This window comes from Podarcis melisellensis, assembly GCF_964234715.1.
Source record: "Podarcis melisellensis genome assembly, chromosome: 1".
Classification (NCBI taxonomy): Eukaryota; Metazoa; Chordata; class Lepidosauria; order Squamata; family Lacertidae; genus Podarcis; species Podarcis melisellensis.
In genome coordinates, this window is record NC_138528.1 from 7,230,751 (window position 1) to 7,253,690 (window position 22,940).

The 22,940-nt window shown below is 44.0% G+C and overlaps 1 protein-coding gene and 2 long non-coding RNA genes across 7 annotated transcripts in view; 2 read left to right on the forward strand and 1 right to left on the reverse strand.

Annotated features, from left to right (window-relative positions):
• Window positions 1–2,916: 2,916 nt before the first annotated feature.
• On the reverse strand, window positions 2,917–10,541 carry LOC309372675. Of its 2 annotated transcripts, none has more exons than XR_014169588.1 (4): window positions 10,282–10,541; window positions 7,187–7,459; window positions 4,446–4,528; window positions 2,917–3,179 (listed from the first exon to the last, which is right to left on the reverse strand). It is a non-coding gene; the product is annotated as an uncharacterized lncRNA (long non-coding RNA). The 2 variants fall into 2 exon arrangements; XR_014169589.1 differs by having other exon boundaries at window positions 7,187–7,462; window positions 10,282–10,538.
• On the forward strand, window positions 4,535–6,381 carry LOC309372923. Its single transcript, XR_014169733.1, has 2 exons — window positions 4,535–5,801; window positions 6,236–6,381. It is a non-coding gene; the product is annotated as an uncharacterized lncRNA (long non-coding RNA).
• Window positions 10,542–11,251: 710 nt separating the features above from the next.
• Window positions 11,252–22,940, forward strand: part of ARID4A (AT-rich interaction domain 4A) — a 60,629-nt gene continuing 48,940 nt past the window's right edge. For 2 of the 4 annotated variants that reach the window (XM_081909261.1, XM_081909264.1), the window contains exons 1-5: window positions 11,252–11,396; window positions 12,840–12,909; window positions 14,677–14,787; window positions 16,223–16,288; window positions 17,611–17,701. In XM_081909261.1, coding sequence (XP_081765387.1) covers window positions 12,904–12,909; window positions 14,677–14,787; window positions 16,223–16,288; window positions 17,611–17,701 — 274 coding nt within the window. In that variant the 5' untranslated portion in view covers window positions 11,252–11,396; window positions 12,840–12,903. Of the gene's footprint in view, window positions 11,397–12,404; window positions 12,593–12,839; window positions 12,910–14,676; window positions 14,788–16,222; window positions 16,289–17,610; window positions 17,702–22,940 lie in introns of those variants that run through there. The other 2 variants (XM_081909263.1, XM_081909262.1) reach the window with 2 other exon arrangements.

Below are 22,940 nucleotides of genomic sequence, written 5' to 3' on the forward strand. Positions count from 1 at the left end.
CCAGGCACTCCTGTCTTCCACTGCCTCCCGCAGTTTGGTCAGACACATGTTTGCAGCTTCAAGAACACTGTCCAACCATCTCGTCCTCTGTCGTCCCCTTCTCCTTGTGCCCTTGTGTCTTTCCAAAGGCTAGGACAGGGTAACTGTAGAATGAGAGGAAGGGCTTGATGAAGAAATATAATGAACACAGGAAGATATACCTGGCTAGGAGCCAAAGTATATCTGATGAGGACTTGCAGCTTGTCTTGAAATGCCACAACTGTCTTTTTCCTCCTCAGTGCTACATAGCAAACCCTTTTGAAATTTCCAAAAGCAAATTGGTTGCTGCATAGGTGGTGGTGTGGAAAAAGTATGTTGTTGAAGGAAAAAAGTTTAAAATCACATTGGGCACCCTGATGTAGCATGCTAGATTTCACCCACTACTAAGAGAACTACACTCCCCAGCCCTGTTGAATCCAGGCCTTAAAGAAATGGTAAAAAACCTGCTCCCTCCTGTCAGAAGGTAGCAGCCCAGATACCTGGTCATACAAAGAATATCAGGGCTGTATCCTACAACTGGACAAGTTTATGAGTCAACCTCCCTACCCAGCAGTCCAATCTTACTGTTGTCTGGATTGGATTATAGTAAATATGATTACTGCTGCTTTGAGATGCAGTTTGTAAAAAGCTTGTGTAAAGCATGAACAATATGTATCTGTCTGAAAAGTAATATATATAGTAAGATGTCACACTCAAGTTTTATCTTTCCTCTTCCAATTCAGCAGGTGGGATGGCTTGAGGGCAAATAGTGAGCCTGAAGCTTGGTCATGCTTGAATAGAAGGGATCTGACACTAATGCTGTTGGATATTGATTTGTGGCTTCATGTAACAGAGTGGTGGTTGTGAAAACATAATCTCAGCCCTAGTTGGGAGAAGAAAATTGTTGCAGTATTTTGTGTAGTGCTGTGCTTTAGTGTGGTGATCACTTTCAACTAATTTTTGCAGTGGCTGGAAAATGCTTTGATTTTACAGTGAGATTTTCACACCGGATTAAGAGAGAAACCAGAACTTTGTGCTCCGATGAGATGGCTGTTGTTCAAAAACTACTTAACTTTCCAATTTATTGCACTTGTTTAGATGGCAATGCTTACACAAGGATGCTTGTATGAAAAACATAATTTTTTTACCTGAGAGCACTCCAGGGCAAATTTGGGAGAAGCCTAGCATTTCCTGTCCAGAAAGTTGTTTTCAGCCCATAGTCAGCACATTAAGCCACCATTTCACCCACTTACCTACTTTTAATTAACATCTGCACAAAATACAAAAGCTTGCTCACTATTTTGTGACAATCTTGGCATTCATGAATATTTCAGATACTTGGCCAATTTCTTACACTGACCATAGATGCAGGTGGTCCAGCAGCCAGCCACATGCCTTTGAGGCCATAAGTGGGGCATGGGATGCTAAATATCTCCTCATGTTCTTCCATCCACTTTGTCTACAGTCAAAGCCAACTTGTGTACTCAGCTGCCGCTGTGAATAACAGGATTATTTTAACTTTCTCCTCTCCCACAGCAGCTTTCTGCCACCATTTACACAAATCAGTACATGAACTGGAGCATTTCTTACATGATTGTGTTTAGTGTTGAATAATTTAGTACTGAGGTTCTTGAATGAGCACTAGTTTTGAAAGAGTTGCCAGTAGTGGGATATTTTTGCCTACTTTCCTACACCTGTTGATAAAAAAGTAAGGTGAAAGGAAACATTTTCGCCAATTAAGAGTTATCATACTTCTACCCATGAATTTATGGTAGAATAATGATGGCAGCTTCCTACTGGGAAGATGCTGAACCACAATATTTATTATTGATAGTTCAGATGACCAGTGGCAGTGTCACTTGACTCACTACTACTTCCTGTTCCTTAAAAAAAAAAGTTTCTCAGTGTATTTACAGTGCTGTACTCAAGACCATGTTTCCACTTTCTCATGTCAGTCATGGCATCCCCAAACCACAGCCCTGCTTACGTCATAAATTAGTGTGACTAAGCAGGAAGCAAACACATGCAAACCAGCACTGTGTGATTCACAGCACAATGCACTTAATATATGTGCTACAGATAATTTGTACGTAATATGTTGTAAAGGAGAGGAGTTGGTAGGTGCAATCCAGCAGGTATGAGAAACCTCTTTACAAATGTAGGGCAAGCTTCTATCTCTGTGAATGGGGAATCTTCACCCCAAGAGCCCACATTCACTCAAGTGCAGGAGTCACATGCCAGTAGTAGAGATCAGCAGTAAAATAGTCACAGCAATAGATGGGACTCTTAATTTTGTAGAGTAGACTATATTCTTCAGATTTACACACAGCCAGACAATAAGCAGCATCAGCACAATTCAGTGATACCTTCCAAACAGGCAAAAGCTGAGCAGGACCAGTGAATGATGGTCTAGGCCAGCGTTTCCCAAACTTGGGTCTCCCAACTGTTTTTAGACTGCAACTCCCATCATCCCTAGCTTGCAGGACCAGTGGTCAGGGATGGGAACTGTAGTCCAAAAACAGCTGGAGACCCAAGGTCTCATTCAAAAAAGGGGCTCTAGTTCTCCTAAATTAAGAGGTGCAACTATTACCAATAGTGGCCCTTCAGCGAGTAAAACAGGCAAGACAGAACTCTCATTAGGACTTAAGATGCAATGCACAGGTCTTATATTGGGAGCCAGGGGTCTTCTACATGCGCAGCAGACAATTAGTCTCCTTTCAATGGGTACTCTCTTGTTTATCCATAAACAGCTCCTTAGCCGCAACCAAGACCAGAAGAAGCTGTGGTGCTCACACTAGGACCCAAATGCACAACCCTTAGAAGAGTGTCTTAAAACATCCACAAAGCATGTTTGTCCAGGCTCCTAGCTAGTGCAAGGTAAACAAAAGATGCCGAATGTAATCATAAAATAGGCTTTTATTCCATAAATCAGTGTTTAAAGTATCTGTTCATCTTGAGACATTTTGTCAGATACAATGAAAGTTCTCTGCTTAACGAAGATGACTCGGAACAGATTATAAGCAGTCAACACGAATGTACTGAATCCCACAAGCAAGATAGCTGATGTTTCATCATGGTTCCGGCCATACACACAAGTTCACACCGTTCTGTGCCTTAGTACAGTATTTTCTGCAGGGATCTCTACATTCATGGTCACAATTCTGTTGAAGGAAAAGATTAAAATGACACAAACATACAAATATTGGGGAAAGCTATATGTTCTCATCCAAGGGGAAGAGGCAAATCACACAAGTGTTTTGAAGATACTGTGTCCAACTGATAAATAAAATAAAACCTGTCACCTTGAGAGAGAGAGAAATCAAAGAGTACATAGCTAACACCATACAATTAAAGGATTTATTTGCACATAATAGAATGCATAAGCTGAAAATACAGAAAAGGGTTACTGAGCTTGGGTGGGAGCTAAAAGTAAACATTTGCTTCTGCAATACACCATTACTATTTGTAATCTTAACATGAGTTAAAAAGAATAAAGGCTATATTGACTTGTAACATCAAAGTGAAATAAGTGGTCATCCTAAAATAGTAATTATATCCAGGGAGATGAAAACTAGCAAATTGCATATTTTACATACTAATACCCAAGTAGACATCTACAGATCAAAGGGTTGTATGAACAGAACCAGCTGTCATAACTTTTCTCTGCCCTTATGCCCCCCCCCATCCCATTGGTGGTTGTCCTGTATGAGTGTAGGAAGGAATCACCTGAACCAAGGCAGTAGACAAAGCTATAAAATGTGGTATTTTTAAGTGTTTCCCAAGCAGCATGGGATTAAGCAGCCACATCCCTCCAGGAGGATGTCAACCAAACTTAAATCACCCTATGCAGAGCTACTTCTGAGATCACATTGTTTTTCTGTGCAAAATGCCTGGTTTCTCATTTAAGCAGAAAAATATTAGCAACTTTGCCTGACCAGGCTCTTAGCTATCCATTCCACTGAAAGGCATCCAGGGACCTCCTTACAAAAACCATTCCACATTGCTAAAGCTTATTACCACAGGTAGAAAACTGCTTCCTTAGACTCCAATAATGAAAGCAGGAAGCCAGGTGAGCAGACCAGTTTCAGCCAACAAGCAAAACAAACAAACAAACAAAAAAAAGCAATGAAAATCAGTCTAGCTGCATTTTCATTAGCTGCTACTTGCGGTAAAGATGGAAGAATAAGTGTCTTTATTCTACACAGGCAGAGCTTTACAAAGGAAAAACACACTGGGATGCCTATGATTGGATTTTATTTGTGCGTTGGACTAGCTCCATAAGGATTAGCGCCTGGAGAATGAGTTCACTATCAGCATATATGATTATGCAATTCTGACACAACAAAGCACAAAAGGCAACATGAAAATTAAGAGGAGGGAAAAACCTTCACACTACATAGCTAGCAAATATTGAGAAACTGTCTTACCTTTCCAGATGGCTTGGTGATTAAACAAAGCACTGATTTCCAAATGCTCTCTGGAATGGGACGGTAAGCAACTTGAAAGGCACCTGGCAAATACCAAAAAGAAGTTACATTTCTAGAAAGCCTGGCTGTGTCCCCCCCCCCCCCCGGGCATTCCCTCTGCTCCAACACTTCTGCACAAATGGCAATATCTGTATTCTACGTTGCCTGGTTCAATAAATTATACTATAGCTGACAGTGCCTATTCCTTCTCTATACTGCTGTCATTACCAGTCTAGACCCTCATAGCTCAGTCGGTAGAGTGTGAGGCTCTTAATCTTAGATCCCTGCCTTACAGTGTTCAGCTAGATGATCCTCGTGGTCCCTTCTCTACAATTCTATTATCAATGTGCACATTATTGCTTTCAGCATTAAAGGGCATCAACTGGTAATAGAAAGTTTTCTTCTAGCTTTATGGAGCTAGAAAGCTGCTCTGGAGAGGCAGCAACAATTGAGAGACCAGAACCTGGGGAAAAACAGGAGGAAGGTGCCTGAATCACTGTTTGCAAGACAGATTGTTTTCCCAGGGGTGGAACGCTAAGGCTAGAACAAGTATTATACCTTTGACATTATCATAATCCAAACATTCACAGCAGCATGTAAATCATTTATGATGTATTAATTTTAAAATGCATTTAAAAGCAGGTATCTGACCAAACTACACTTCCAAGTTTCTAAAAACTGTTAATGCCCAATTTGGCCAGACCAGGAACTGGAGGAACACCCATAGCTTTTCCAGGATTCTCTGATCACTGTTCATCTCCATCTCAAGTAGCCATGGAGAGCCTGGCATGACAAAAAATATTTAACAGCTGCTATAAAGCTGAACTGCTTTTCCTTTCTTTGGAAACATCATAGATAGTAGCTCTTATGGGCAGAAGAAAAGCAGTGAGCAGACAGCAGGAAAAAAGGCAGGCGGCAAATGGTGGAGTGTGCAGGCAACAGGAATATATTCAGCTGCTTCCTTCTCACCTTAGAACACACCCAAGTTTTGCAGATTAAAAGTGTTACTCTATGAAGTGTTAAGTGTTACTCTTAACAGCCTTTCCTAATATATTTTTGTGCCACAAAGCAGCAAGAACTGTAGCCTACTCCTTGATATTACCTTCAATCTATGATAATAAAAGCAGTCTTGTGATGAAATGCAGCATGGGAGCTGATTCACGTTGAATTGGCTCACCTCTAACACAACAGCAGTTAATGCTTTTGCATTGTGAGAGATTCTTGGGCTCTCAGGCATTGTGGTTTGAATATGAGGGAAATAACATCTACTAGTTTACCGGTCTGAATGTGACAGTAAATCAAGGTTTGACATAAGGAGTTACAGATAGGTAGCCGTGTTGGTCTGCCATAGTCAAAACAAAAAAAAATCCTTCCAGTAGCACCTTAAAGACCAATTAAGTTAGTTCTTGGTATGAGCTTTCGTGTGCATGCACACTTCTTCAGAGGATGGACTTCCATTTCATGCGGCTCAATGTGGTGCCTTCCATAGTTCCAGTTACAGATAGGTAGCTGTGTTGGTCTGCCATAGTCAAAACAAAAAAAATTCCTTCCAGTAGCACCTTAAAGACCAACTAAGTTAGTTCTTGGTATGAGCTTTCGTGTGCATGCACACTTCTTCTAACTTCTAAGTTAGTTCTTGGTATGAGCTTTCTTCTGAAGAAGTGTGCATGCACACGAAAGCTCATACCAAGAACTAATTTAGTTGGTCTTTAAGGTGCTACTGGAAGGAATTGTTTTTGTTTTGACATAAGGTTGAAATCAAAGCCTGCAAGGAGAGGGGGCAGCACACAAGCTCAAGCCTCATTCACATAACATCAAACCAAAATTCAACCCAACATGTGATCCAAGCCATTCATTCCTCCCATTGTGTTCACTGTGTTTCTTTTTTAAAAAAGACCTTTACACATATGTTAATAGCATGGTTTTGTGTATTCAGCTGTAGCCACTTTCTGTACCACAAACTCTGTCAGTTAGTACAATATCCAAGGTTTCTTTCTAATAAACCTACTGTGGCAACTGCCCAAGCTGAACATCTGAGCTTCTAAGGATAATTACTTCCTTTGAAGTGTACAATCCAGCTAGCTTCCCCCTCCCTAAAATAAAATCAGACACTCACACCTTGTTTCATTTAAGAACTGGGACAAAAGGCAAAACAGAAAAGGAAAATAAAAATGCAGCTACACCATTTCCTTCCCTTCTTGGTTCCCAGGTTTATGAAGAACTATTCAGATACACTGTAGAACAAATAACCTCACTAAGTCAAGCCCTAATTGTTTAACAGCTCATGCGTAACAAAACCAAAAGCATCAGAACTGAGTCTCCCAACAGAGACATCAAACAGCATTCACCACATAAAGGACAGCATGTGAGCTACGATATGAAGTACTAATTTGCTATGTGAAACATAGTTAATGGTCATCATCACAATATCTGTACATGGCCAAGTTTATTTTACAAAGACAGTTTGGTCTTTATTTTTTTCATATTCTGTAAGGATTGAAGTTCACACCCCATTCCCACCCATCACCCTAGCAGGATCACTTTAGTAATAGCCGGCTACTAGCAGGCAACGTCTATGGCTAGAGTATTTGGTCTACCTACAGTGCAGCTGTGTTTCCTCTCCCAACTGCAATCACAATGCAAAATATACACTGTAGTGTGTGTGTCGGGATCAACTATTCAGAGCCAGTGTTAAGACCCACCGTCTCAATCGTAGTTTACAGCCATCTTGTCTCCGGCATCAACATATGAAGTGCAGCAGCCTTGGCTCAGCTGTCCCGCTCATCCTATGTTCCGTGCGGATTATCTTCCTCTTGAGTTAGATAGCCCAGCTTCACAACGGCAGCAGCATCCTCCACCCCATGGCTTTTGGCACCACAGGGTCCTTTCCAAGGTGCTCCAAGTTTATTTGTCATCACCATGATGAACGCATCCCTCTGATGCTTCATTGGGTTAAGTTTCAAAGAAAGAAATTGCTGCTGGAATAAAAGATACAAAGTGTCAGCATTTTGTGCAAGAGATTATAGGCCCCAGCTCAGTATGGGCTTGTCACCCCCTTCTCAATCAGTTCTGTCCTATTATCCCCCTTGTCAAATCAGAACAGTCTGCTCATGGCATGCGAAGGTCTTTGCATGTGGGAAACTATTCCAACAAGCTAACAGTTTTAGAAAATGGGAGACGATCCTGGCAAATTAGGTGGGCGCTCACTCATCCACTTAAACTCAGTGTGAATCAATGAAGATTTTCTGCTGGGGTGTTCAGCCCACCATGTCTTGGCTTGCTAGGGAGGAAGGTTCTACATGGCTTAAGGTTCTATCTCTTTTTGACTTTGAATTCTCTTTCCATGTGTTAAAGGGGGACTGCCCTACTGTTTGAAAACCACTGTCCTGGGTAGTTAAGTGCAAGCATCCATAAATACAGTCAGGCGTGACCAGCAGTTACTAATGGTCTCTTTCTGGCAATTCCTAGATGTCCTGGACAAAGCAAGATACAGTACCTCATTTCTCAAATTATTGCATGATTTGCAGGCAACCCGAGGGGAGGGCTCTTTCTTCATAACAGGTTGGAAAGAGAGACTACTCTCTCTCTCTCTCTCTCTCTCTCTCCAAGTTCTCTGCAACACACAAAGAAGGAGCCTGGCTCTTTTACTACCTCATTTATTAGATATAGCAAGCATCTCTCTTGCTATTTCCTAGTGTATTGAAAAACCAGGGTAAGTTAAAAGCTGACCCAGCTCTTCCCCATGTGTGCCAGAGGATTCTGTGTAGGAGAGGAGCCAGTGGCCAATACAAATAGCTCACTACTAAGGCCAGCAATAATTTGTGGAGCCCTGCTTAAAATTCTCATGTATTTTCTGTATCCAACCTGCAGATGGAAAACCTAGCAAGTTAGCCACAGGTGGCAAAATTAAGATAAATTACAAAGGAGGAAGGACATCCTCTCCCCACCCCATTCCAACTTGTGTGTCACAGATGACAAGATGACTATGCGGCCTAAAGCATGATGAATATCTACCTCATGCTCTGTAAATGTCACAACTGTTCAATTTTGTGTTGATTTGAAAACTGGTGTAAAATTCTGTTGCTTTCAAATATGCAAATCCTTCTTAACTGAAACAATTTAAATACTGTGAAGGAGGTGCCAGCATAGTTACCCCGTACAAGATGGAGTTCAAACTGCTGGAAATACAAAGTTTAATCTGAAATCTTAGGCACAATACTGTGCTCAGAGCTCAGAACCTGCTTGCGATTATGAAATTCTCTGTCGCAAAATGTGCCCAGAACATGGGAGTTTCGAACACTGCCCCTAGTTCCATAATTACCATCCTGAACAACCAGTGCATCCATAAGGACATCTGGAGCGCAAAGCGTACAAGCACATAAAAGATGGGCTGAAGTGATTTAAGAAGCATGAATCCTAAGACAAGAGTTAGTACTTGCAAGGCCCTCGTGAAATTTTATTTTATTCTCTTATAATCCTCAGTAAAAAGCTCTACTCATACATCATGGCAGACGTTTCCACTCTACTGATGACAAAAAAGCACTCTCTTATGAAGCTACCGTCTTTTCATCACTTGGCAGGTTGATGGAGAGCACAAAATTCCTAATTCCTCTTCATGTTTATAAAGAATGGTCCTTTTGACAAGGTGGGAGGACTTTGCAGACCTTCTGTTCGGACTACCAGAAACTACTTAACATTTTTTTTTAAATCAGGATGTCTGAGCGACTTGCATTTACTAGAAATAGAACACAGGCACAAAAAGTCTGCGCTACAAGAAAGTACAGCTTGCTGCCCCTTGCAGCACAAACATCTCTTAATCCACAGGTATGAGATATGGATACCTATATTCTATCTGTATGGGAGGGCAGGGAGAGAGAAGCATACAGAATTTAGACTTGAGAGTAGTCCTTTGCTTGGGACAATTTTTCGGCTGCAGGGCTAACCACACATACTTATGAGTAAACATGACTTGGAGAGTGCTTTTAAAGCTAATACACAACATTAATCCTGAAGAGGAAGTCAAGCTAGTCTTTTAATAGAAAATGTTTTAATTCTGCACAGTTGAAGAAAGGCAACAGCCGAAGCTTTTTGTGGCCCTCTTCATCAGACAACAGAAGTACTATTCTAGGTTGAAAGGTGCAGAAATACATGGATTGCGGAGCGTAATGGAAACAGCCAGCGGGGGTTTAAGCACAATGGAGCAGGGCCCAGCTGCTTTATGGACAGCCTCCATGCGCAGATCTCTGGGAGGATCTCATGACGGCGCCCCTGATCCACAAATGCATATCCCTCTCCATAAAAAGCGCCCTTGAGGCGTCGCAGGATAGTTGGGCGTTTGCGGGTAGCTACTGGAGCAAAAAAAATTGAAAACCTTATAGCCAAGTAGGGCTACGACAAGGCCCTTTTCACGAGGAAGGTACAGCCATTAAGCACTCTCAAGAAATACGAGGGTGGGAGAAAAATATCGCGCGTCCCAGATCCTCGCGGGGGTAAACTTCACTCCCCTGGTCTATCAAAAGGAAGAGCGAGGAGGGAAACCCGGAAGAGGAAGCCCCGCCCACTTATTGGCGGCTGCGCAACTCCTGACGTCACACTCGGCTTCCGGTCCGCAGCCCCGCCCCGCAACGTTTACCTCGGCCCGTTGAGGCAGTTTTCCGCGGTAACGGTCGCGGGGTTCGCGGCCCTCCTCGCCCCTCGACGTTCTCCACACAAAATACGGCTGTTTTTAAGCCAACGGACGGAGGTGGCATTCTCCCCCGCCACACACATTAAAAGGCCTCACCGCACCCACACCTACCTCGGCTTCGTTTACCTCAGGCCTCCGCCGGAGCCGCTCCTCAGCACCCCTTCACCTCCAGCCCTCTCAACGAAATGGGACCGAGACGTGACTGAAGAGCGCACAAAATGGCGCCGGGCGAAGGCGATGGGGAGGAAAAAAATAATGAAACCCTGACGGCCGGAGGACGCATGCGCCTTAGGACTCGGCTTTCCTTTCGCCGCCTCCGCAAGCTTCTGTTGGCCCCGCCCTCCACCTTTCCGTTTCCATGAGACAGGCGCGGGCAGCCAATCACCTCTCGCCAATCCTCCTCCTCAGTTTCCCCCGCCCCGCCCACCCGCTCCTCAGATTCCTGCCCCGCCAAGTCCTCCTCCAATCGCCTCGCGGCGCTTCACATCCGGCCCCTGCAGGCCTCTCGCTCGCTTCCCTGCTCAGCCCAGGGAGGCGGGGCGGGTGGAAACTTTGACTTAACTCCCTTTTTTAAGCCGCCGGCCGTCCAACGGCGCTTCGCCCTTCCTCGGTTTGGACCAATGAAAAGTCTTTGATGATGGTGGGGGGGCGGGGAAACGAAGAAGAAGAAGAAGTCGTCGGGTGCGGGCGGGGGCGGAGGAAAGCGGCCGCCCAATCGCGTCGCGGAGAGCTGCCCTTCCGCAGTCCAATGAAAGGCGGGAGCTGCGCGCGGCGCCCGCTCAGGGCGGGGCAGAGCGCCCCCCTCGCGCGTCACGGGCGGGGAGGGGGCCCCGCGAGGGGAGGAGCCAATGGGAGGCCGCGCCGCGCAGATCCTGCTCAACAGCTTGTTATTTGGGTGTTGAGCCGCGCAAGGCAGCAGCGCTGGGCGAGGGAGTCCCGCCCGCCCGCCCGCCCGTCAGGGAGCCAGAGCGCGCGAGCCAGAGGCAGCCCGGGCTGCCGGGGGCGGGGAAGAGGCGGAGCTGAGGCGCCAGACCACAGGCCCGGCCTCCTTCCCCACCTCCCTCCCCGCTACCGCCGCTCGCTCCGTCGTCGTCGTCGTCGCCCTTCGCCGCCTCAGCCGCCGCCGCCGCCGCTTCTTTCCTGCTCGGGGTCGGGCGGCGGAGACGCGCCCACGTCTTACACCGGAGGAAGGAAACGGGGCAGCCGCCGCCGGATCCTCGTCGGCGGTGAGTTGGTGGCGGGGCTGAGGGGGCCTGGCCGGGCAGGGGACCCTGCGCTGGAACTCGGGATCCCCTCCGGAGGGTGCGGGAGGCCCGGGCGGGATCCTCCTCCTCCTCCTGCCGCTGCCTCACTAACGCCTGACCGGAGGGGAGGCGGAGAAGCGCTGCCTTCTTCTGCCTCCTTCCTTCCCCTCACGGAGGAGCCGCAACACACCGGCCAAGTCCTCCTTCCTCTTGCCACACTTTGAGCAGCCTCTCTTTCCCCGCCACATCTGGACGAGGCCCCCTTCAGCTCGGGGCGGGCCTCCTTCCCATTACTTATCCTTCCCCTTCTCCCCCCCTCAGAAAGAAAGCCCTTCGTCAGTTGCCTCGGCCTTCCTTGGAGGGGGGTTGGAGGGGTTCACCATCGCCGTGGTTGGGGGTCTGAGGGGCTCGTGTGTTGGGGGGCAGCCGGGGTGGGCCGGGAGGCGAGGGGGCTTCACAGAGGCCAAGGCCTAGAAGAGGGGGGGTGAGGTTTTTTTAATCGGGTGGGTGGGAAAGGGGGGGGGAATGTGTTTCCTTTCGGAGTCGAGAAGGTTTCCCAAAACACAGCACGGATTTTGTTTTCACTCTTGGGGGCGGAAGGAGGAGGGCTTCGGCATATGGGGAAGTGCGTTTAAAAGGAATGGGGCTTGTTTCGAGCGAGGCCTGGATGTGAATCGGACTGGGAACTAAGTGCAGGGGGTAGGGAAAGAAGATCTGAGGTGCTTTTCAGCCAGGAAAAGCAAAAGAGTGATTTTTGCTAAGCGGTCGAGGGGATGTTGCCGACAACTTTGCCGCAGCCCTGTGCACCCTTGGGTGCAAGTCCCACTTGAGTACATACTTTTGAGTAAACATACAGAGGATCAAGCTGGAAGTCGTAAATGGAGGGTGTGTCTGCATTTGACTGGCCTGTCAGCCTCCCCTTTGCCAGGCAGCATTTTTACCTTCAGATATATTCTTGTCTGTCTTTTCAGATTTAAGGAAGCTAAGAGAGGGGGGCTGAAGATCCTGGCTTCTTGGGATTGCTCCTGTTTCTTGATCATCCTCTTCCTTCCTTTAAGTGAATGTCTTCTCCGTGGCCTTAGAGTTTCTTTTCTTGACAGGCTGAAGAGAAATGGCTGGATGACAGTTACTGACGGGGGACGCAGAGATGAGCAAGAGGGAGCTGAAATAGAGAGAAGGTAGCAGCACCAGCTACTTCTCAACCAGAACTCCAAATTGCCCACTTACTACTTTTCAGTACTTTCCTTCTCTGAGGCCTGCAGTGACTGTTCTACAGATGCAGAAGTTCTGCGTTGTGTACGCTAAGAAGAGGATTGTGTTTTCATAATTGATCACTGACTTCATAGTTTAATTTCTTGCTCTTGAGTTCCGTCACCTTTTTATAATTACATGTATGAATATTACCATTTTCTTCTTGTTTTCTAGATTTTTCTTCAACTGTGGTAAAAGGAAAACTTTTGAGCTGGAATCCCTCAAATAACCTTCAAAGATGAAGGTAAGTCTGTTTCTCAACTTCTCAGTTTTCCCTTCTCTTCTGTTCTAGCCTGCCAATGATTGTGTATTATTTTCCTTCAATGTTAAAAGTACATCATTCTGTTGAATACATATTTAGTGAAATATGGTTCATATGCCACTGCTGAGGAAGCTTGCCTTTTGCTAAACAGCCACATATGTCTGCAAACCCAGTGAACAATTTAATATTACAGTATAGAAATACAATAGCATAAAGTAGGATGCTGCCTCACACCAGGTCAAATTATTGATTTATCTAGGCTAGTACTGGCTCTCCACTATCTCAGGCAGAGGTCATTTCTGTTTCATGCTACCTGATCCTGGAAATTGAAGTTGGGACCTTCTGCATGCAAAGCATGGAAGAAAATGTTTATAGCTTACATAGGCTTTGGAGTTCCAAAATGGTGGCAAGAATTTTGTTTTACTTATGTGTACTCACAGGGAAGCTACTTTCCAACTCTGGAAAGAAATGAGGCATTCCTCTTCTGGTTCTTTACATTCAAGAACTTATATATCCGTAACATCAGTGCTAAAATTCTTGCTTACATTGTGTTTCAAATGTTTCTCTGAAAGGTTGAAAATGCTGTTTTCCACTACGGTGTATTGGGAATGAGAAGTGAAATTGTATCCCTGCCCACTCATTTGCTGGGTTGTTCGCTAGTTATTACTTGCTGTTAAAAACATCACTATTCAGTGCTACTTGTTCGTTAGTTATTACTTGTCATTAAAAAGGTCACTATTCAATGATGCTAATTCATTGAACAGAAGTATGGTCAAAGTTGATCAAAGTGAAAGTACATAAGACACTGCCTTATACTTATTTTCTAATGAATTAAGTCCTAATTGTTGGACTAAGGCTGCAATCTAATGCACACTTACCTGGGAACTACCCTGTTGAAATGTGCTGTTAAAGTATTTTCCAATAAATGGGCTGTTAAGCTGGCAAATGATCCAGTGTTGTATCAGCAGTTAAAACTTTGTTAACCTCTGCTGTTCTGTATCCAGGTGCTTGTTTTTTGGGGGGGTGCAGCTTTTGGAAAAAGTGAACAGGAAACTAAGGAAAATTAGTGTTGCATTCTATCCTCATTAAACAATAATTGGGCTTGTTTCTCTTTCTTTCAACTGTATATGAGAAATGTATTCCAAAACAAAAAGTTTGACTGTTGGTATGTCTGCCTGAGAAACCACTTGTGGCCAGTAAGACTTAAAATCCATTGGCTGAAGCATCAGCTGTCAAATTTTTTGTTTACAACTGCAGTGTTTGAGTACCATGCACTTCTTCAAAGACTTCAGAGCGTACAATCCATCTTGCAGAAATACACATTCTAGTAGGATTATTTTTAGTGTTTCCAGCGTGTACTGTTAAGTATTGGTCACTGTAAGCTGCTGTCCAAATAGTAGATGACAAATGGTATAAAGATTTGGAGTAATCTATATGCTATCTTAGTAAAAGCAAAACACAAGAACCAAGTCCTTTCTCTTTTTGGTGACTAGAGTTTTTTCTGAATGGATAAACTAAATAAATCACAATAGATTCTAAAGACTTGTTGGGTCAGAGTAAACCTGTGTGTATATGCAACTCCACTAATTGCCAGTGGCAGGTCTTAGTCTGTCAGTTACTTCCTGTAGGCTCAAAAGTTTTTCATCGTGGTTTTGTTACAATTAACCTTAAAATTGTGCCGAGGGATCTGAACCTTGAGAAGTGTGCTTGAATGCTTCCACCCTTTGACCATTTTTTCTCTCTCTTCAGGCAGCAGATGAGCCTGCCTACCTGACAGTTGGGACTGATGTCAGTGCCAAATACCGGGGTGCCTTCTGCGAGGCAAAAATTAAGACAGTAAAAAGGCTGGTGAAAGTCAAGGTAAGAGAGAGCACTAATGCCAGTGCATTAGCCACAGGTCTTTCACACCACCTATTTCATTAGATACTTTTATCTAGAGACCCGGGGACCTTCTGCATGAAAGTGCATGCATCCTGCTGCTAAGGAAGCCCAGCCCAATAGGAAATAAAAAGCCAAAATGTAAGGTAGCATCATTTATTTTCCAGCAGTAAGAAGCCCCACTTATTTTCTCTCTTCTGGTCCAAATAAGTGTTACGGCATTGGGGTTGGGGAGAGAATCAGGAAATCCCTGCATTTCTCCTTGGATGTGTGCAGCTTCATTTTAGGATTCTATCTTTGCTGAAGAGCAGGGTTTTTGTTTAAAAAAAGAAAAATCAATAACAATTTGTGCTTACTATAAATTTGATGGGGCTTTTTGTGTAAGTGCTGAAATGGGTAAGGATTAAGGTGAGCTCTTCATAGGATTCACCTATATGATATCTAGAAATTCACCTTTAAAAATACATTCATTTCTGAAGTGTTTTCATTAAGGGTATCTTCTAGCAATGGAGTGCACGGGTCTACAGTCGCTGGATCGTTAAGAGAGCTTTCTAATTGGTGTAATCTGCTGTGTTATCAAAGAGACAGACTTATGGCTAAGTTGCTGGTGTAGCAGGAATTGTGATTTGCTCAGTCATTGATCAAGAGAAAGCAAATCTCTAATGGATCTGAGTTAATGGATCAGTTGCATGTGAAGCCATGATCATGTTGGTATTTTGCCTCACAATTAATAGTCTCATGGCACCTTTCAAAAGACTCACAGATTTAGACTGCAGTCTTGTGCCCACTTTCAAGTCCCTGTGACCATAATGGAACATCCTGTGTATGATTGTCCTGTTATTGTGGCATAAACCTCAGTCAGCTAAAACGTGTTCTTCTTTGATTCGTGTCAAGAGTTTCAATGTACTGCACTGTATGTAAAAAATGGATTTACTAAGGAAACATCACTGGAGTCCCCCGTCCCCAGATCATTTATTGACCTGACTTGGCAACCAGACAAATACCATATACTCAATTGATAGCGTGAAATTAAATTTCTTGCAGTTTCTTCCATAGTTGTGCTGCTGTTTTATTTGAATGCTTTTAATAAAAGCAAATTTCCATGTTTGAAAAATCTTACTTAGAATAATGTTCTACTCTGCATGCTGGCATACAGGGTGAGATCTGATGTCACAACAATGTGCATGTTGGGATTTCCTCCTCTTCTGTCCCCACCCCCAGTCGGATCTGGAAAGTCCCCATAGCTGCTGGGGCATACTTTAGGGAGCAACCTACTGGCGCATAAAAGTCTTGTGTGCACACATGAAAGTCCATTGCTCAAGTGGGCTGATGCTGAATCTCACAGTAAATGACATGCACTTTTTAACCTCTTTGCAAGTAAAATTGTTTTCTTTAAAATCCCTCTCAAAATATACAGGTGATCTTAAAACAGGATAATTCAACACAGTTGGTGCAAGATGACCAAGTGAAAGGACCTTTAAGGGTATGTATGCATGTTTTCTTCAAACGTTATCAGTAAATTCAAAAAACTGTGCATTTAAATGCCTGATTCAGAGTAAGCCAAATGACAGCAGCATTCCTGTTTGACTTTAGTTCTCACATTCATGCATATATATTTTTTCGCTGAAATATTAAAGTGAAGATCTATAAATAGTTCAGTCAAGAAACGGAGGAAGAAATTATCTACGAAAGGAAAACTGCATAAAGTAGAATATTTCAGTGCAATGTTTATGTAACCATTCCTCACTTCAGAAACTTGATACAAAGTTTCTGGGTCCAAACGCTTGGCCTTCCATGGGATAATTTTCAGTCTTGGTTCCATGATAGTACAGACTATGCAACTGACAATGAAACACATCCAGGTGCCACTTCAGAGGACAGTCATTACACACTTACCGTATTTTTTGCCCTATAGGACGCACTTTTCCCCCTCCAAAAATGAAGGGGAAATCTGTGTGCGTCCTATGGGGCGAATGCAGGGTTTCGCTGAAGCTTGGAGAGCGAGAGGGGTTGGTGCGCACCGACCCCTCTTGCTCTCCAGGCTTCAGGAAGCTATCAGCAAGCCTGGGGAGCCCGCAGGCGTGCTTGCCGAAGCGCGGGGAGTGCTGAAGCAGAGCGCCCCGCGCTTCAGGCAGACATTGGGCAGCCCCACAAGCTCGGGGGACAGTGGGGAGGCGCAGCGCCGCCATCCCACTGTTCCCCAACCTGGTTTTGGGGGGGAAATACAGTAAAGGAATTTTCCCCGCTTTATTCCCCCCCCCTCAAAAAAAACCTAGGTGCGTCCTATGGGACGAAAAATACGGTAAGTGCCATTGAAATAAAAAGCCTTTAAGTGCAACGTCCGAGGGCATTAGCTTCTTTACTGCTGAGAGGAGAGTCAATGTCTGCTAAGAAAAAAGTGTGCTGGGTGCATCCATTGTGTGAAATGGGAAGGCCCCAAACAACTATTATTCCCTCTGTTGCTCGATGAGCAGTGGTATCATCCTGATGGAGGGCATAAGGAGGCACAAACTGCACAGCAGCTGATAATCCCACACAGCAAGAGCCACACCCTTAACTGTGACTGAATGGGCAAAGGAAGGCAAGTATACAGGCGACTATCCCACACTTAAATGCAGGATGCTGACTTGTTGTTCTGAAAGCAAATCAAAAAGAAGTACATGTAAGCATGCCCCAAATTCAAATCTAGGGGAGCAAAACTAGTGCCTTAGTTGTCAAAAGGTTGAGGAACACTTAGGCACTGTTGGGCTTAAATTTAGGGTGTTGATCTGTACGAGGAACTGAATGTGATTTCTAACATTGTAGGTTGGTGCAACTGTTGAAACCAAGATGTCTGATGGATCGTTTCAAGAGGCCACTGTCAGTAAACTGACAGATGCAAGCTGGTATACTGTAGGTAAGTAGATTTCTGTGCCAAACTAGATTTCACAGGCACTAAGATATACATGATTTCTTCTCTGTCCCAGATGCACAGCGTTTTTTGAGCAGATCTCTTATGACTTTTTAAACTTCCCAATAAAATATGGAGTCTGTATAGAAGGAATATTGCCAAATGTTTAAAAATGACTTAGAACTGGGGGGGGGGGGGAGGACATGGAGCCAACTAAAATACCTGCATGACTCCTTTTGCCTGGCTGTAATGTGTCCTTGAACTCTGATGGTGATAGTAATACTTGCTTTCTTGAATAGAGAGATATGTGTGAGTGTGAAGACACTAACCAACTCTGCAGAAGCAAAAAAAAAAAAAATCACATTTATTGCTGCACCCAGTATTGCCTCCACTCTGCCTGTCACTGCCTTGTGGCCCCCATAAGGTTGCTTGTGGGTCCGTTGTACAAATGCCCAATTATGCTAAAAGCAGCTCCCTGAAATGTAGTCCTCCAGATGTTGCTAGAGTACTATTCCCATCATTCCCGACAATTGGCTGTGCTGGCTGGGGTTGTTGGGAGTTTTTCCAACATCTGGAGGGCTACAGGTTCCCCACCCCTGGCCTGAGGATGCCAGGCTTTGAGTTAGGAGCTCAGCCTCTTAGGAAAAACCAGGCTATGTGTATAAAGTGAGCAAACAAGTTTAGAAAAGTTAAGTGTAAACTACTTCCCTAGGGCTCATCTTTACCAGCTACACTAAGCACCTCCATTAGTCTCATGCTTAATGGCTGTACCTTCATACTGTAGGAGATACTTTTGAATAGGAGAGACAAGAGAAGCGATGGATTGTTGCAAGTTTTGTCTTTCCTGATATGGCTGTGCTTAGCCTCATAAATAGTCATTTGCCTTCTTGTCATTGTAGCTAAGGATTGCTTTTGGGATTCCCCCTTGTAGGTCACAAATAATAAACATACGTATGTATGAGCAGAGATACTAGTAATTTGTGTGGCACTAGCAAGGCTTCTGGAAGGGGTAAAGGCCAGGGCAGTGGATTTTCTTTTAACTTCTGTGTTAAAATAAGTTAACAAGCTGAGAACAGTTTGCTGAATGACAGTGTTTTTCAAGTGTAATTGTGTTTACATAGCAACAAAATATTGGAGAACATAATTCCTTTGGCTGCCCTGAGCATCACTCCTAAAGTTTAAAGAAATTGCAGAATTGGTTTTGGCATGTTTTGCATTTCTGTGCCTTTGGACTGATAATTGTGGCCCAGGAGCTTAGAAATTGTTTCAGGGACCCTAAATACCTTTTCTAGCATTTCTTATTCTTGGGGAGATGAAGGAGAGACCTGGATTTTGGAGAACTGCTGCCAGTTATGGTAGATCATACTGAGTTAGATGGGTTCGCGGTCTGATCTGGTATTGGATAACTTTACTTATTCATATTGCCCTCTGCCACCTGAGAATTGTTAACAGAGTCTTGTAAAATAAAACATAACAGTATTTTAAATATTTGTCACTGGACTTTAAATTAAGTTGTAATGCTGTTATTTATAATAAAGAGGATTTGCAAGTTTAGAATGCCCAACATATTGTTGTTGAGATAACTGCATGGATTTTAAACAAACTTTATCCCATTTGAACAAAGGCTTATTTGTAAGTTGCTTCTTTCAAAAAGTTCTGCAAGTCCTTTGCATACTTAATTCTTGAGTAAATATTATTCTCTGGAAGAATGGCTTAAAAGTGTTTAGGGCTGTTTCATGCAAGTGTCAAGGACAAGAATGTAGTGGCAGTCAAATTTTGGCTTCCTGCACTGCACTGAGAATTGAAAATTGACTTAAAACTGGAAAGTGTGTTTTGGTAAGCCTTAATGTATTAACTAAACTTCACAGGGTTTCATGTGTTAAATTGTTTGGCTTTTGTCCCCCTTTACAAAAGCTCCAGGAAAGTGTATCTGTACTTTGCCCGGCTGCAGGAATATGCATTAAAATATTACCTGCCTCTGGAAATAGCTTGTGTGTGTGCCTTTAAGCAGATACTGACACTGCTTTATGTGGAATATGAAGGTTCTGGTTTGGTTAATTTCACTCTGGTCCATGTTTACTGTCATATTGAGCAGGGCCAGCAGCTTCTTGGATAGACCAGCATTTTCTCTATTTAACAGCTGGTCTCTGGTTTCCAGGTAGATACCTAGGTTCTTGTCCTAAACTGGAATACATGTGGATAGAATTGTAGTCCCAATGAATAATTGTCTTCACTTGAACAAAGGTGGTTTGGTTGTAGTGAGAGTAAGAAAATGCTAAGGAAAGCATTGAGGAATGAATGCACACTTTTTGTGGTGACACACGTATGCAAGGTGAAATCAGTGTCTCAGAGTTTGTTGTGGCTGGTGGGATCTTCCCCCGAGTGGAGTTCTGCTCAGGTGATGCTTCTGCAGGCAGAAGTGGGAGGAGACCTTCCTCGATTTCTGCCTGCAATCTATTGCACTCTCCGAAAACCTGTTTTAGAAGGTTGGGAAAAGACTAACTTAGGATCCAAGCCAGAATCATTCCTTCTGGTAAGCAAGTTCTAAAAAATATTGGCTGTGGCCCAAAGATGAATGCTGCAAGATCTGTGGAACTTAAATTTTCTATTTTAGCCGCAGCCCAGCCTCCACACTGCATGAGTTGCTGACATTTGGGTCACTCTCACTTGACTTGGAGTAACGTTTACATAGTTCAAATGGAATTCATGACCACAAGATGGACAGCAGCAATATACCTTTAAATACCAAATAAGGGGTGATTGATCATCTTCATGCCCTGCTTGTGAGCACTTGGGTGGCAAAATCTCCGAAATGGAAGACAGATTGGGAGGCAAGCAGTTCATAGTTCTTTATTATTGAAAGAGAGAATAAAAGCCATAAGGACCACTGGTCAAAGATTTTTTCAGGGCTCCTGATTGCTGACAGACAGAAAGCAGTTCTATACAGTAACTGAATGGAAATTTAAGCTGCTATCTCTCAAAATACGGGTAGCCAACATAGTGCCTTCCAGATGTGACGGTACAGCTCCTATAATCCCTGACCTTTAGCCACGCTGCCTGCGGCTAAGAGGAGTTAGGAGTCATACAACACCCACATGGCTCCATCTTGCTTACCCTTCCTTAAAACATGGGTTAGTGTATTGCCCAGATGCAACCGCTGCATAGTATAAATCGGTCGAACTACATACGGTTAGGGATGGGGGAAAGCTACAAAATATGGAGTGAGCTATTGACACCTTAAGCACCTTTAACTCAATGTTGTAGATTCGTGTCAATTGCTTTTTTCTCAGTCTGCAAACACTGTTAAAGGAAAAGAAAATCTTAGGCCTTCCCTATTAACTCCTCTGGGCCTGCCTCACACGGGACCGGTGCGAAGGCAACGCTTGTTCCTTACTAAGAACAAACCTTCATTTGTTAACTGCAGGTAGCTGGAGCCAGCATTTAAGCCAGCTGTTGTTAGCAGGGCACCAGTGTTATCATACATTGATAAACGTCTTTTAATTTTGCCAGAGCCTGGCCCTCAGACTCTGTGTGGCAATTGAATTGTTTCTTCCTTGTTAAGGAAGTAGTTGTGTTAGTGGGCTTCAGTTTTTGGAGCTCTCCTCTCTCTCTCCAGCATGAATTTGCCATATCCAACTTTCTATCTTTTGGGGGAAATTGTTGCTGATTGTTAGGAGGCATAACTGGCTACAGCTGCATGCTTGTCTGAAGTGAGTGCTATGGGAGAGGAGGGGGGAAGCTGTCCCTCCCCAGATGTTGGTGACTCCCAACTTGCATCAGCACCAGCCAGAATGGCCAATGGTCAGGAAAGATGGGAGCGGGATGGAGCCCAACAATCTCTGGAAGGCAACAGATTCAGACTTGAAGAGATTGAATTCAGTTCTTCCCTCAACCATGAACATGAAAGGTGTCCCCTCAGCCTCTCAGTCTCATCATCTGTTATATGGGACTGATAGTTGTAGTCAGGAGTGTACTCAACATTTTCCTGAAATGTGTACCCATGTCCCCTAATTGTCACACATAAACCAGAGTGTTGTAGTGGTTAGAAGGCTGAATTGGGAATAGGGAGATTTGTGTTTAAAACCCCGCTTAACCGTAAAGCTCAATGTGTTAACTATGATCCATTTGCTGTCTCTTAGACTAGCTTACTTTAAAGCATTGCTGCGGGGATTTTGTGTGTCATTGTGTGAGGGTTTGTTTGGTTTTGTGTGTGTTTTTGTGCCATGGGGCTTTTATACAGCCTTGAGCGCCTTGGTGGTACAATATAGAAATGGTGATAAGAGTAAAATGTCCTTTTGAGATCTCAGGGCTTGCCAACTTGGTGCCCTCCAGGTGTCCTTGGGCACTAGCTCCCATCAATGAGGCCCAGCGCCAAGGGCGTTCTGGCTGTTCCCTCGCTGCGAGAAGTAAGGTTACGGGGAACCAGGCAGAGGGCCTTCTCGGTAGTGGCACCTGTCCCGTGGAACGCCCTCCCAGCCGATGTCAAGGCAATAAACAACTATTTTACTTTTAAAAGACAACTGAAGGCGGCCCTGTTTAGGGAAGTTTTTAATTTCTGATGCTGTATTGTTTTTAATATTCGTTTGGAAGCCGCCCAGAGTGGCTGGGGAAACCCAGCCAGATGGGCGGGGTATAAATTATTATTATTACTATTACTGGCCCTAGCCAGCATGGTCAGTGGTCAGGGATGATGGAAATTGTAGTTGAGGACTATGTTGTCCACTCTTGCTCTAATCATAAAACTTCTAAACAAGGGGACCAATTAAGTTTAATAAGAATGCTTATTCAGTTCTCTCATTTCTTGTTCTCCTGTGTTTTGTTACACTTTCCATTTTGCATGTTTCAGTAAGGGAAATGTTGTAGAAATGGCGATGATACTGAGCTAACTTACAGGTGTATAGGTATGAAGTGCTTTGCAAATTGTAAAGATGCAGCCTGGAAGCAGAGTAGCATTTACTATCTTTGATGTGTGTTTTTTGGTGGGGAAAATATGGCCGGATTCTGCTGGCTCTGCACTAGCAGTTAATAAGGGAGCAAAACAGTGGCGCTGAGCTCTTGTCAGTTGTTCCTCTAGGAATCTTTAATTTTCATGGCTCCTTGACAATGTACTCTTTTAAGAACAGTTAAGTGTATTGAAAAGGTCATGCTCAGGGAGGCTTTAATTTGAAGTAGGCTGCATGTGAAGTAGATTAAAAAGAAAGGAGATTTAGAACAGCAAGGAATACTTAGCTGGGAGGAAAGAGTG